Below are 14646 nucleotides of genomic sequence, written 5' to 3' on the forward strand. Positions count from 1 at the left end.
GGTCTTGCAATCCAGAGGTGGCCAGTTCAAATCTCGCTGCTGCTCCTTGTGATCTTGGGCAAGTCACTTAACCCTCCATTGCCTCAGGTACAAACTTAGATTGTGAGCCCTCCTGGGACAGAGAAATAGCCAGTGTACATGAATGTAACACCTTGACCTACTACTGAAAAAGGTGTGAGCAAAATCTAAATAAACTGTTGCATCAGAAATCTGTAATTGTAGAGGGAAATAGATGTAAGGACAAAACACCTGACAGTTTTGCAAATTTTTGCAGTGCAGGCGAATCTTTGTTGGCATTGAATTATAAGCCTTGACAACCCTACATATAACAAAAGCAGATGAGAAATTTGTTATCCATTTATAAATCATTTGTTGGGTTACAGCTATTCCAGGTTGGTTGTTGTCACACACTCTAACAAGAGGAAAAATGGGAAAGTCAATGGAACTTGCAATGGAAACTGCACTGGGAAACTCAGAACTTAGCAAACATTGAAAAAAATTAACTTACTAAAGAGTTGAACATGGGATAACTAAGGGCCCTGTTTACTAAGCAGCTAAGGGTGTGTTAGCATTTTTAGCATGCGCTAAAGATTAGTGTGTGCTAAATGCTAGAGTTGCCCAATTATATGGGCAACTCTAGCATTTAGCGAAGCTAAAAACGCTAGCATGGCTTAGTAAACAGGGCACTAAGGTTGTTATTGGACAAAAACAGAAGAGGAAAAAAATCAGGCTGAGGAGGCTGAAGGAGAAATAAACACATAGAAACACAAGATAACTGAACTGACAATAGCAATGCTAGTGCCAAGGGATTATTCTGTGAATCTTATGGAAAGTGAGAAGATCCTCAAGTATCAAGAAATGCAGTCAGGGACCAAGAAGCTGTGGAAGACAAATACATATTTTCCACTGTACTAGATGTGGCAAGCTTAATTTAAAATACATTCCGAGTCAAGAGGACAGCTTGAGAGAACAATTGTCATGAGCTCTGGGCAACATTCTGGGAAAGGGGGAGCCTAGTATGAAAGGATGGACTCTACCTTAAACGGGATCGAACTAGGCTGCTGGCACTAACATTTAAAAGAACAGCTTTTAAACTAAAATGGGGGGTGGGGGAGCCGACAGTCACCCAGGAGCGCGTGGGTTCAATGTGGAGCATCCTTGAAAAATACTATTGAAACAAGACATTTAGGAAATCCCAATGCAGAGGTTTCAACAATGGTGAAAGAAAGCCGGGAACATTTAAGGGGAGAGCAGAATAAAGGATGTAAATTATCTCCGTCAATTTCTAAGCAGCTTGTAGATGCAAGAAAAAAAACACACAATTTGAAGGGTCTGTATACAAATGCTAGAAGCCTAAAAAATAAGATGGGAGAGTTAGAGTATATAGCACTAGACGATGAGGTGGATATAATAAGCATCTCAGAGACCTGGTGGAAGGAGAACAATCAATGGGATACTCTGTTAACAGGGTACAAATTATATCGCAATGATAGAGTGGATCAAATGGGGGGAGGGGGGTTGTGCTATATGTTAAAGAGGGAACTGAGTCAAATGAAACAGTTGTGTGCATCACACACAATAGTACCAAATAGCAACTTAAAACTAACCCATTTGGAGCTACTGCCTTGCCAAGAGAAGAGAAAAGTGTTCAAAATCATCTGCAGACACACACAAAAAAAAAAAAAGAAAACATGGATTCCAGTTGAGCAGAAAATCCCACAAATGCCTGGAAATATTTTCTAGGCTTTTCCACAGCTTTCCAGCAATGGTGTAAGTGTCAGGGCTGTCAAATATCATCACCCACAAAGTTATCCCATTCAAACAGATTATAAATACTACTAATAATTTCTATAGCGCTACTAGACATATGCAGCGCTGTACACATTAGATGCAGGTACTTTCTCTGTCCCTAGAGAGCTCACAATCTAAGTTTTCGTATCTGGGGCAATGGAGGGTTAAATGACTTGCCCAAGGTAACAAGGAGCTGCAGTGGGAATGGAACCCAGGTTGCCAGGATCAAAAACCGCTGCACTAACCATTAGGCTGCACAAATAAAATAGGTGGGCTATACTATCCTGCTTTTCTTTGAAGAAAAGTAAAGCACATCACCTTCCCTTCACAAAAATTACAAACGCCGTGCAAAAGAAAATGATAGTATATCAGGTACCTGGATATACAGATTCAGCTATTTTAGTTTCATTCTTCTAGATTACTTATTTTAGTTCTTGTTTAGAGTAATCACCACCTCTGTAAAATGGTATTAAGTACTAACATTTCCTAATTCTAAACTCATGCACTGCATTTTATATAAAAAAAAACAAAACCGAGGTGGAGAAAACCAGATCTGCTACAAATAAGACAGAGTCAAAACAAGGGAGTAACGTGATAAACAGGACTCTTCCAAACACCAAAGGAGGCGTGATAAAAAGTAAAGTCTTTATTCATTGCTGAAAAAAAGACTCGACATGCCGTGTTTCAGCAAAGTGCCTGTATCAGGAGTTTGTATATGGTGAAGAACAGTGAAAACGTATAAATAATAAAATTAACTGGATCAAGTCTTTAAAAAGACTAACAATGCAGGTAAACCATTCTAGGTGGCAAGGGCAGCAAAGATGCAACTCTGGGAGAAGCAAAAAAACTCTGATAGAAGCATAGTAATAGTAAATGACGGCATCCAGTCAGTCCAATCAGTAAATGGTCCATCCAGTCTGCCCAACAAGATAAACTCATCTTACATGGTATGTGATACTTTATATATATATACCCGAATTAGATTTGTCCTTGCCTTTCTCAGGGCACAGACCGTAGAAGTCTTCCCAGTACTGCTCTTATACTAAGTTCTGAAGCTAACCTCGAAGTCCCTTAAAATTTACACTCCAGCCCATCCCTATCTATTCAGTCACGATCAGGGCGTAGACTGTAGAAGTCTGCCCAGCTCCTGTTTTGTTTCCAATTACCGGTGTCGCCACCCAATCTCCGCTAAGATTCCACAGACCCATTCCTTCTAAACAGGATTCCTTTGTGTTTATCCCGCAAAGTCATGTGAAGGCGCCAGAGAAAAAGCCAGCAGTGTGGAGTGGGGAAGAAGCACAAATACCAAAGACAGAGGTGATGAGGTCAGCAATGTTCCCTCTAAGGCAGGAGTTCTCAACCTAGTCTCTGGGACACACCCAACCAGTCAGTTTTCAGGATACCCACAAAGAATATGATTGATAAAGATTTGCGTACAAAGGAGGCAATGCATGCAAATTTATCTCATGCATATTCGTGGTTTATATTTTGAAAACCAAACTGGCTTGGTGTGTCTTGAGGACTGATGCACAGGAGTTCTCCATCTGCATCTCTACCTTTGGACGAAAGGGTGACAATGCAACAATATTGTTATTTTAATTGCAAGGGGTTGGCAAATTAATGTCCCAACATCAGTGGTAGGAATGAGGGTGAAGACCTCCGGTGCACATTAGAGAAACTTTGGGGCGGTCAGGTTCAGGAAAGATGACCTAGTTGATAGTCTAATGGTTAAAACAGTAGACTATAAACCAGGGTAATCAGGGTCCAAATCCCGCTACTGCTCCTTGTGATCTTGGGCAAATCATTTAGCCCTCCATTACCTCAGGTACAAACTGATTGTAAACCCTCAGAGGACAGGAAAATACCTGCTGTAACTAAATTTAACTCACCTTGAAATACAACTGAACTGAAAAGATGTGACATAAAATAAATAGTAAGAGGAAATAGACTTGAAAGTCTGGGCTTCTGTTAATTTCTAATTTTTTTGGACATATTATGCTATATGAAATTTGGTAACTTTCAGATACTAGAACAACAATCTCTATTGATTCTTAAAAATTTGAATCAGATGACGTCATGCATAGTAAATAAATATTCCTGGCGATGAGGAATGGATGGGGATCCAAACATATGGATGTTTGGCCCTGTAGCAATTAGATGACTTCATTCATAGTAAGTAAATAATCCTGTCTATGAGGAATGGATATGGATCCAAACAACATATGGATTTTTGCCCCGTAGCTTCCTCCCACACTTCTGAACTTACAGCTGTATCAGAGTCAGCACTTTATTACTAAAGGAAACATTAGCACTGACCTGTAGTTTCCCCCCACCCCCCCCCCCCCCCCCCCATTGCCCATGCCCAGTCAATACAGCAAAAACCCTCTGGTTGATAGCCACAAACTATACTACTACTACACAACATTTCTATAGCGCTGCTAGGGTTACGCAGCGCTGTACAATTTAACATAAAAGGACAGGCCCTGCTCAAAGAGCTTACAATCTAAAGGACAAGTGAGTAGACGATACGATGGGGGCAGTCAATTTGGGGCAGTCCAGATATCCTGAAGGTAAGAGTTAGGTGCCGAAGGCAGCATTGAAGAGGTGGGTTTTAAGCAGAGACTTGAAGATGGGCAGTGAGGGGGCTTGACGTAGGGGCTCAGGAAGGTTGTTCCAGGCATAGGGTGAGGCGAGGCAGAATGGGCGGAGCCTGGAGTTGGCAGTGGTGGAGAAGGGAACTGAGAGGAGGGATTTGTCCTGTGAACGGAGGTTTCGGGTGGGAACATAAGGGGAGATGAGGGTAGAGAGGTAGTGAGGGGCAACAGATTGAGTACATTTGTAGGTAAGAAGGAGGAGCTTGAACTGAATGCGGTAACGGATTGGAAGCCAGTGAAGTGACCTGAGAAGAGGGGTGATATGAGTATATCGGTTCTGGCGGAATATAAGACGTGCAGCAGAGTTCTGAACAGATTGGAGGGGGGATAGATGGCTAAGTGGGAGTCCGGTGAGGAGTAAGTTGCAGTAGTCAAGTCGGGAGGTAATGAGAGCGTGGACGAGAGTTCGGGTGGTGTGTTCCGAGAGGAAAGGGCGAATTTTGCTGATGTTGAAAAGGAAGAAGCGACAGGTCTTGGCTATCTGCTGGATGTGTGCCGAAAAGGAGAGGGAGGAGTCGAAGATGACTCCGAGGTTGCGGGCAGATGAGACTGGGAGGATGAGGGTGTTATCCACTGAGATAGAAAGTGGAGGAAGAGGAGACACTATGGCAGTGGTTCTCAACCCAGTCCTCGGGATATACCTGGCCAGTCAGGTTTTCAGGATATCCACGGTGAATATGCATGGAAGTGATCTGCATGCACTGCCTCTATGGTATGCAAATGTATCTCATGCATATTCATGACAATAATCAAATATTGAAGGGTTCAACGAATTCCTAGAGCCTCGATTTTTAGAAGACACTGAGTATGTAGGGAAATGGAATGATATATCATCAAGATGTTCCCGTCAGGGGCGTATCTGCGTGGGGCCACAGGGGCCTGGGCCCCCGCAGATTTCGCGCTGGACCCCCCTACCGCCATCAACCCTCCCCCGCCTACCGCCATCACCTACCCCCGCCGAGGTCCGCTTCTTCCAGTCCGGTGCCTTTAAAAGTATTACTTCAGCTGGCGGGGGACCCCCAACCCCCGCCAGCCCAGTCGAAGTCTTGTTTTAAGAAGTTCTTCCATCCTCGTGCTATTGAAAACTGCCTGCCTGCATCCCTTCCAGTTTCGGACTGAGTCTGACGTCCCCCGCCAGCTGTAGTAATACTTTTAAAGGCACCGGACCGGAGGCAGCGGACCTCGGCGGGGGTAGGTGACGGCGGCGGCCGGGGGGGCTATAATGTGCCCCCTCACTCTAGCCCCTGCCCCCCCTACCGCCGAACCTCAGATACGCCCCTGGTTCCCGTGATCTTATGTTGATCACAATAGATAAATTGAATAAGATAGTAGAGAACAGTACTAAAGAGCTAAACAACAAGCTTATTGAGTTGAAAAATATGTATACGGGTGAGGTTTATGATCAAAAATATAAAGAACACATGAAGTCTACTGAGCGATATAAAATGGAAATACGAGCTCAGAAAATATCTAAGTATAAGCGAGATGAGCTCAATTATACTAAAGGTTTCATATATCCCTGGATGAATCAAGGGAGAAAATCCAGGAGAAATAGAAAGGGTAAACGAGTTACTTTCAACAACTCGTCTAGTGAGTCATCAGGTGAAGAACAACAGGCGACAGGTGGTAACAATCTGGAAACCACTAGACTATTAGAAGTGCAGCCCTCTAAAAATACTTTTTTTTTAGTAAATTCCGGTTGGGAACCAGGGAGACCAATGACACAAATGGCAGTACGGCCGAAAAGACAGGGCAAGAAGACTCATTGATAGTCTTCAATCTGTCTTCTAAAAAATTGAGCGTTAATCAGTGTTGAGTTTAGGATTATCTTTTGTTCCAACTAAATTTCATGATTCCTTTGATGCTCGAGTCAATTTACATAAACTTTTCAGAAAGTTGCGTCTGCGACTGCATTTTGACACTACTGAAAAAGCAGTCTCAGATGGTACTACTACCATGTCATTTTTGCAAAAATATCATTTACTATCCACCTGGTTACCGCATGGTCTGATAGATTCTGCGATTGCCACATTTCAGCAATGGGTCCTTAGAGACTTAAAGCAACTTGAATATAATATGGGTAAGCAGTATAGCAATCTAACTCATTCTCAACGTTTAGCCTTGTATGAATTACAAAATGACAAGAGTATTATTATTATGAGGGCAGACAAAGGTGGGGTGGGGGTTGTAGTGCAAGATAGAAAAAAATATATAGATGAGGCATTCAGACAATTGGAAGATCAGTCTATGTAGCATTACAACGAGATCCCACTGAAGAATATCAAAAACAAATTTATGATTTGTTGAAAACAGCGGTAGATCAGGGAGTGATTACTATTCAAGAATTTCGCTGTTTAGACAGCATTATGTTAGTAAAATAACATATCCTCCCAGAACCTGGCATAAGTATGCACCAGCCTGCAAGTGTTTCGCCGTCACATGAAGACTGGAACTCCCTTTCTGTCTCCCAAGGGCTATGAATATAGACTCTGCAGGCTCCCTAGCTGGCACATAGGGCAGCATGTAGAAAAAACAGTGAGGAAAAAACCGAGGAAACCAAAAAACTTTATTAGGATTAAAAGCGACCCGACACGGCTGTGTTTCGGCCCTAAGGCCTGCCTCAGGGGTCTTGAGCAATCTGGGTGTAGCAGTGCAATTTAATACACTGATGAGAATTGATGCCCAATTATTGGATAATATAAATCTTCCTCCAAACTTTTCTCCTTGAAAAAATGACGTGTAAATCAGTTGAAAATGGGCAGCAACTAGATCCAAGAATCAAACCAGGGTCATCAACAAAACACACACTTAATAGAAAAATAGCGGATAGAAATGTCTGCAGTAAAAGCTCAGTGTTTACAAATGCCAAATTATAAGTCAAACCTCTAGCTCTCTATACCTGTGATTCCAGAACCCACTCCTGGAGGCACCCCAGCCAGTCAGGTTTTCAGGATACCCACAATGAATAGTCACGAGAGAGAGCTTTGTATGTACTGCCTCCAGGACAAAATTTGGGAACCAATGCTCTATACTATCCCACCTAAAGATTTTCTTAAGTTTACATTGTCTAGCCCTATAAAAGTTGCTAGGAAGAGAATTCAAGGCCACAATATGGGAAAACAATTTAACAAAAGGCCTAACATACATTAGGAGGACTATGCTAGTTTTTGGCAAGATTTAAATCTGACATTCAGTTGCTGTCAAGAGGTGGCCCAGCAACACTGACTGCAAAAAGGAACACACACAGTTATAATGCAATCGCAGTAAAACAAAAAAGAAAAAATATGCAGTTATTTTCCATACTGTACGTCAACAAAAATCTTCACTTGCAGTGCAGGGCCAGTCTTAGAAAGCTAAATATCTTCACACCATATATGACTCAGTGACCCACATGAAAGAATAAAATACAGAAGGAAAACCCATGCATTTTGCCAGAGATTGATTTCCATAAAGAACACAGAGGAAGGATGCTAACATTTTCTTATATTTTGGATACAATTCACAATGTGCCAGCTTGTCCACTCTATTAATTTGAGTTTTATTATTTTCTATTACAGTATTTTCTTCCCATACTTTAGTATTGTAGGGGAACTTTCCACTCTAAGAAATGGTTTTTGTTTCTTTTACAGTATACTGTTCTCTCTACTGTCCAGTAAGTGCCTGTTGTAGTGGTAATGGCTTTGTGCTGAGCAAGTAAATAAATAGCAGCAATGTTAATGGATTGGGAAGACAGAATATTACTATTTACATTTAAAGCACTAATAGATGTACTCAGCACTGTACAGCGGTGATAAATATTCACATATAATATGCCCCGACCCAAATGTTTTTATAGTTTATTAATTTAACTAGTAAAAAAGGCCCGTTTCTGACAAATGAAATGGGCGCTAGCAAGGTTTTTCTCGGCTCCCCTGCAGCCACCCATGTCCACATGTCCAGCGACCCTCCTCTCCCCCTGCAGCCACCCATGTCCAGCGACCCTCCTCTCCCCCTGCGCCCACTGCAGCCACCCATGTCCAGCGAACCTCCTCTCTCCCCTGTCCCCTCTCCTGCCACCCATGTCCAGTGACCCTCCTCTCTCCCCTGCCCCCCTCCAGCCACCCATGTGCAGCGGCCCCCTGCCCCCCCTTGCAGCCACCCATGTCCAGCGACCCTCCTCTCTCTCCTGCCCCCCCTCCAGCCACCCATGTCCAGCGACCCTCCTCTGGACATGGATCAGCTGTGAGGCATGTTTGTTTTTTCCCCCGGGTTCTGAAATTGACATCATAATGGCTACGGTGATGTCAGCCTGATCTACGGAGCCTAGCAGACCAACTCAGAATGAGCCACGGTCCCAGGCAAGTCAGAACGTTAGAGGTGAGAATTATTGTATAGGATATATCACCTTTCCTTACCAGATAGTAAGGTAGTTTACAAATTAAGGGGCCTTTTTACCAAGTTGTGCTAAAAAGTGTCCGGCACTGCTGTCAGCATGTGGGTTTTTCCGTGTGCTGCAGTAAAATGGCCACACTTCCATATTTTTCTGTCATGGTGTAATGGAAGATTTAAAGGATTGCTTTTCAACCCTGCTTTGATCAATAATGAACTCTGAAATCTTCTGTCTTTGACCAAAAGTACCTTTTCTTGTAAAATAGATAAGACACAGCTCTAATTAAATTGGTATGTCAAGGAGGATGGTGCTTGTTTTCGGAAGTTCAGTCTGGCCACCTGGACTTGGAAAACATGTGACCATGTTTCCACAGTATGGCTTGTTTACCTAAACAGAGAAGCATTCTGTAATTATCCTTAGCTCTGAACATGACTTCTAAGCTTAATAAAAAGGGGGCCTTGTTGCAGCAGAGCTTTGGGAGCTCATCTGTGAGTAACGTACGTACTGCGCAGAGGACTTGTTCCTGGTCTAAAAAGCTCCTGGCTTTCGCTGTAACGGGCAAAGTTCTAACATATAGATGAGTAAGAAAGTAGGAAGAATTAGAAAGCAAAGTGATTGATTTGAAGAAAGTTGCACGTGAGGTCAGAGAGATGGTTAAATATTATCTCAGCTAGGGTAGGAGTGGATAAACATGTCCCATTGCAGTATGTGCAGCCTGAGTCAATCCTTGTGAGTGTGAGTGAGACTAACAAGTTAGTTACTTCTTCCGTTAAAGACTTGGTTGAAGAGCCAAGCTTTCACATGCTTCTTGAAGTAGAGATAGTCTTGTGTTAAGTGGAGCCTTGAAGGCAATGCATTCCGGAGTGTGGGGGCTACGCCTGAGAAGGCTCGCTTGCGGGTATCACATCGTGTAATGTCTTTTGGAGAGGGTGTAGTTAGTGAAAGTCCTTGGGAGGACCTTAGTGTCCTTGGCGGTGTGTGGAGGATCATCCTATTCTTCAGATACTCGGGGCCATTTCCTTTCAGGGCCTTGAAGATCAGAGTTTTAAATTTAGCCCTGTATTGTACTGGTAGCCAGCGAAGTTTTTGCAAAAATGGTGTGATGTGGTCACGTCGCTTGCAACCTTCTGTGAGTCTTGCTGCTGCATTCTGAATCAACTGGAGCTGGTGCAGGTCCTTTGTAGTCAGACCATTGTATAGTGCATTGCAGTAATCTAGTCTTGATGTTACCATGGCATGCACAACTGGGATAAGATTTACCTTCTCGATGTAAGGAGAGAGCCAGCGTAGCTGTCGCAAATAGTAGAAGCAGCTCTTGAAGGTTGCTTGGATTTGGGGAATCAGAGTAAGTTTTGAATCTAACTGTACTCCAAGGTTCCTGACTTGTGATTTGAGGGGGGAGTTCATACTTCCCAAAAGGGATTTTGATGTCAGGTATATATCCACTTGTGTTAGGGACCCAGAGAGGCTCAGTTTTACTTGGGTTCAGGCAAAGTTTGTTGTGTTTAGCCCATTCTTGAATTGATGTTAGACTAGTGACCTGTTTATTCAAGGCTGTAGGTAGGTCAGGTTCAATGGGTATGAGTAGCTGAACATCATTCGTATAGATGTAGAACCGAGTGTCCATTGACTGAATCAGGTCAGCTAGTGGCTTGAGGTAGATATTGAACAGAATAGGTGACAGTATTGATCCTTGTGCTACCCAGCAGGTCAGTGTCCATGGTGGTGATGAGTTGCTGTCAATCATTATGGATTGTTGCCTGTCTGATAGATAGGATCTGAATCAGGCAAGTACTGTTCCATTGATATCTGTTTATGTCAGTCATGCTAGCAAGATATCATGATCCACAGTGTCAAAAGCTGCTGAGAAATCTAGTAGTACTAACATCGAGGCAAATCCCTTATCTCGGTTTCTGTGAAGATCATCTAGCAGGGATACGAGGACCGTTTTTGTTCCATAACCAGGTCTGAATCCAGATCGACATGGATCTAGCCAGTTACTCTTTTCTAGCCATTCATTAAGTTGAACACAGACTGTTTGTTCTATGAGTTTCCCTAGAAACGGGATGTTGGATACTGGCCTGTAACTTTCAAGTTTGTCCCGGTCAAGGTTGTTTTTCTTCAGCAGACGGCGAACCACTGCCCTTTTTAATGCTGTTGGTAGTTGCCCATTAGAAAGAGAGGTGTTCACAATTTTTATGGTGAGAGAGAGGCAGAGAGCCTAAAGACTAGTTTGAAGGGACACTTGTTTCATGTGCTCCATTGTCAATCATCACATAATTGTGCACTCACTGATTGACCCCTGATGAAGGCTTGTTAAAGCCGAAACACGGACCGTGTAGGGTCCAAATAAAGTTTGATTTGGGAGCATCTTACTCTTGCGTTTGGACTCATCTCTTGAAGTTGGTTTCTTTTCCACTTTTCTTTTGTGTTGCCTTCTATAAGGCCCATACTTGCCTGCTGCACTATCTTTGATGGGCAGGGATCGAGGGAGCAGGTAGTTGGTCGAAGGTCTCTTAGGATTTTGTCTCCTCTGTTATTAGGTTAACAGTGTTCCATCTGTCTCTGTTAGGAGGGGGCGAGTTTGTGCACCCCTGGTTGACTGGTTGTGCACTGGGTGGGATTGCCTGTAAATCCAGGTGGAGACTTAATTTTGTTGGCAAAGTATGCAGCAAAATCATTGCAGTTCAGTTTAGACTGGGCAGGCTGGTTTTGTTGTGGGGGTTGCAGTAGACTGTTTACTGTACTGAACAGCTGCTTGACTGAATTGGCAGCCTGTGCAATGCATTGAGAGAAATACTGTTTTTTGGTTGCTGTTAAGGCTTGGCGGTACTTTGCCATATGCTTCCTGCAGTTTAGCCTGTCTTCATCCAGGTGAGATTTGCGCCATCTCCTTTCCAGTTTTCGTCCTTCACATTTAAGGATCCGAAGTTTTGGACAAAACCAAGGTGAGCATTTGTGAGTGGGGCATAAGACCTTTTTTTAGTGGTGCTGTTTTCTCTAAGGTCTTGGCTAGGTGTGTATTCCAGATGTCAACTTGTTCTGCCACTGTTGTCTTTTCATCTACATGCAGATAGTCCAAGGCCTCTAGGAAATTCTCAGCAGTCAGCTTTTTTTTTGTCTCTGATCTCCTTCCAAACTCTGGGAGGTGCCATTTGTTTCAGGTGGTCACTTAGGGAGAATTTAATTAGAAAATGGTCTGACCATGATAGGGGGTGTTATTTCAATACTGTTATCCCAGAATTCTGGGATATCCACCCCTTTGTAGAATACCAGGGCTAGTATGTGACCCTTTTTGTGGGTTGGAGAATTGATCACCTGTGTAAATCCTAGTGCTGTCATCATGTCCAGAAAGGCACCTGTGGTGGTATCTGGGGTTTTGATGTGAAGATTGAAGTCTCCCATGATCACCGGCCTAGGGTAATTCAGGGTCACTTGAGTAATCAGGTCTAGGACTTCTTGAACAGCTAATGTGTTGTTACGAGGTGCTCTGTAAATCATGAGCAGCCAGATTGGCTTCTCCTCTTCAAGTTGGATTAAAAGAGATTCTGATCCATGTAGCTGGGGGATGGATATTCTGTGCAGTTTGATTGTGAGCCAAATCAATACTGCTACCCCTCTCCACCCTGTCTTCCTTGTCTTGGTTGATGTTGTATGTTGAAACCTGTTGGGCATAGTTCAGCCAGTGGTAAACCCCCACTTCATCTAGCCAGGTTTCACTTATTCCTAGGATGTCAAGATGCTGTTCATTTATGGCATCATAGATCACCGAGGATTTCTTTGCAGCTGATCTGGCATTCATCAGTCCTATAGTTCCCAAGGGTGGTCTGGAGGTGCTATGAGTATCTTTGGTGTGACAATGAGGTGATCTTTTAAGTACTGTTATGTAGGTGTTTGACCTCTTGCACTTTTGCCTTCTCTTTGGTTTGTGGGGGTTATGGTTTCCTCTCCCACACACCACTGGGATGCTTGCATGACACATTTTTGTGTCAGAAGCTAGTTAGGCAAAATTTAACTGGGTGGCGATGCAATCCACTCTTTGGAGTACACCCTGTAGACCTATATGTAGGTATAGTAGGTTTTTGGTGGGTTTTGGAGGGCTCACACTTTCTACCACAACCATAACAGCTACAGTGGAATACAGGCCTGGGTCCCCTTCTCTACAGTGCACTGCATTGACCGCTAGGCTACTCCAGGGACCTGCTTGCTGCTCTAATAGGACTGGCCATAACATCTGACACTGTCAGAGGCTGGTCTGTACTGTTTCTTTCACATCTTTGGGGGGTGGGATCATGCCTTAATCCCTCCAGTGGTCATCCTGTCATTTAGGGCACCTTTTTAGCCCTGAACGTTTTTGCATTGTTCCATTATGGCAGAAAAATGCCCAAGGTGTGGGAATGTCCAAATCCTGCCCCCTTCTGATTTGGACGCACTGCAGGTGAACTGCACAGAAAATGTCTTAAAAATGTGTTTCAAAAATAGTGATTTGGAAGTTTTTGCAAGAAAACTGTTGTCTGCCACTTTTTAAATGTTTTCCTGTGTCAAAAACGAGCCCCTAAGTATTCTTTGAGTTGAAATATTACATAGTTTATGTTTAAGTGACTTGGACATTTTTTGCATTTATTATTTGGATGAGAAATTTGGGAGATTAAGGAGCTGTTTGATCTACAATAGTATTAAGGTGGTTCCTAATCCGATCTGAGGGCTCATCTATAATAACGTGACCTCAATTAGGTGTGAAATTGTGAAAAGAAAAATAACTACAAGTCCTGAAACAAACTACAAAGTAAAACAACTTACTTTAGGAGAGCATGCTGTGCATTTATCAAATGCCAAGCTTACGGGTAGAACATTATCAAACCTTGACAAAAATCCTCGAATCTGAAAAACAGTTGTAAATTGTACGATGTTAGTCAACATACTTCCAGAAAATATGCTCAAAATTCAACACCTAGACCTTTAGTATGAACAGACTCAAAATATATATGTGCAGAAACAAATCATCTCAGTGTTGCAGCATTATCTAAAGTTTAGGAGCTGTATATTACTTTCATTTTCTGACAAAAATGTAAATGATTCCAATTTAACACAGCAAAAATATACAAATAGACACAGCGCCATCTAGTGTGCAGTCAGTTATACCACACCTTCATTAAACAGCTTAGGAGGTAAAAGGTTTTCTATATGTAAACCCCTCTGACACAAATGTGTTTCATACAATTTGTCATTACATGTAAAGTATAAATAAGGGAGCAATCCTACACACACTTGTATATGCATTTAAAGTGGGCGTTCTCAGAGGTGGGACTGTGCAGCATTTCAAATGTACACATATATTGTGCAAATTTCGAAAGCATAGATGTGTATAACTGAAAGACATCCAGAGCAGGCACAAATATATTCATTAATCTTTTGCTGATGTCACCACATATAAGCAGCAACTTTAGAAGGGAAAGCATACAGTGGGGGAAATAAGTATTTGATCCCTTGCTGATTTTGTAAGTTTGCCCACTGACAAAGACATGAGCAGCCCATAATTGAAGGGTAGGTTATTGGTAACAGTGAGAGATAGCACATCACAAATTAAATCCGGAAAATCACATTGTGGAAAGTATATGAATTTATTTGCATTCTGCAGAGGGAAATAAGTATTTAATCCCTCTGGCAAACAAGACCTAATACTTGGTGGCAAAACCCTTGTTGGCAAGCACAGCGGTCAGACGTCTTCTGTAGTTGATGATGAGGTTTGCACACATGTCAGGAGGAATTTTGGTCCACTCCTCTTTGCAGATCATCTCTAAATCATTAAGAGTTCTGGGCTGTCGCTTGGCA

At 42.7% G+C, this 14646-nt stretch overlaps 1 protein-coding gene across 2 annotated transcripts in view; it reads right to left on the reverse strand.

Annotated features, from left to right (window-relative positions):
* Positions 1-14646, reverse strand: part of ATG7 (autophagy related 7) — a 337049-nt gene that overhangs the window by 194306 nt on the left and 128097 nt on the right. For both annotated transcript variants that reach the window (XM_030205749.1, XM_030205748.1), the window contains exon 17: positions 13615-13695. In XM_030205749.1, coding sequence (XP_030061609.1) covers positions 13615-13695 — 81 coding nt within the window. The remainder of the gene's footprint in view (positions 1-13614; positions 13696-14646) is intronic.

The sequence above is a fragment of the Microcaecilia unicolor genome, chromosome 6 (assembly GCF_901765095.1).
Source record: "Microcaecilia unicolor chromosome 6, aMicUni1.1, whole genome shotgun sequence".
Classification (NCBI taxonomy): domain Eukaryota; kingdom Metazoa; phylum Chordata; class Amphibia; order Gymnophiona; family Siphonopidae; genus Microcaecilia; species Microcaecilia unicolor.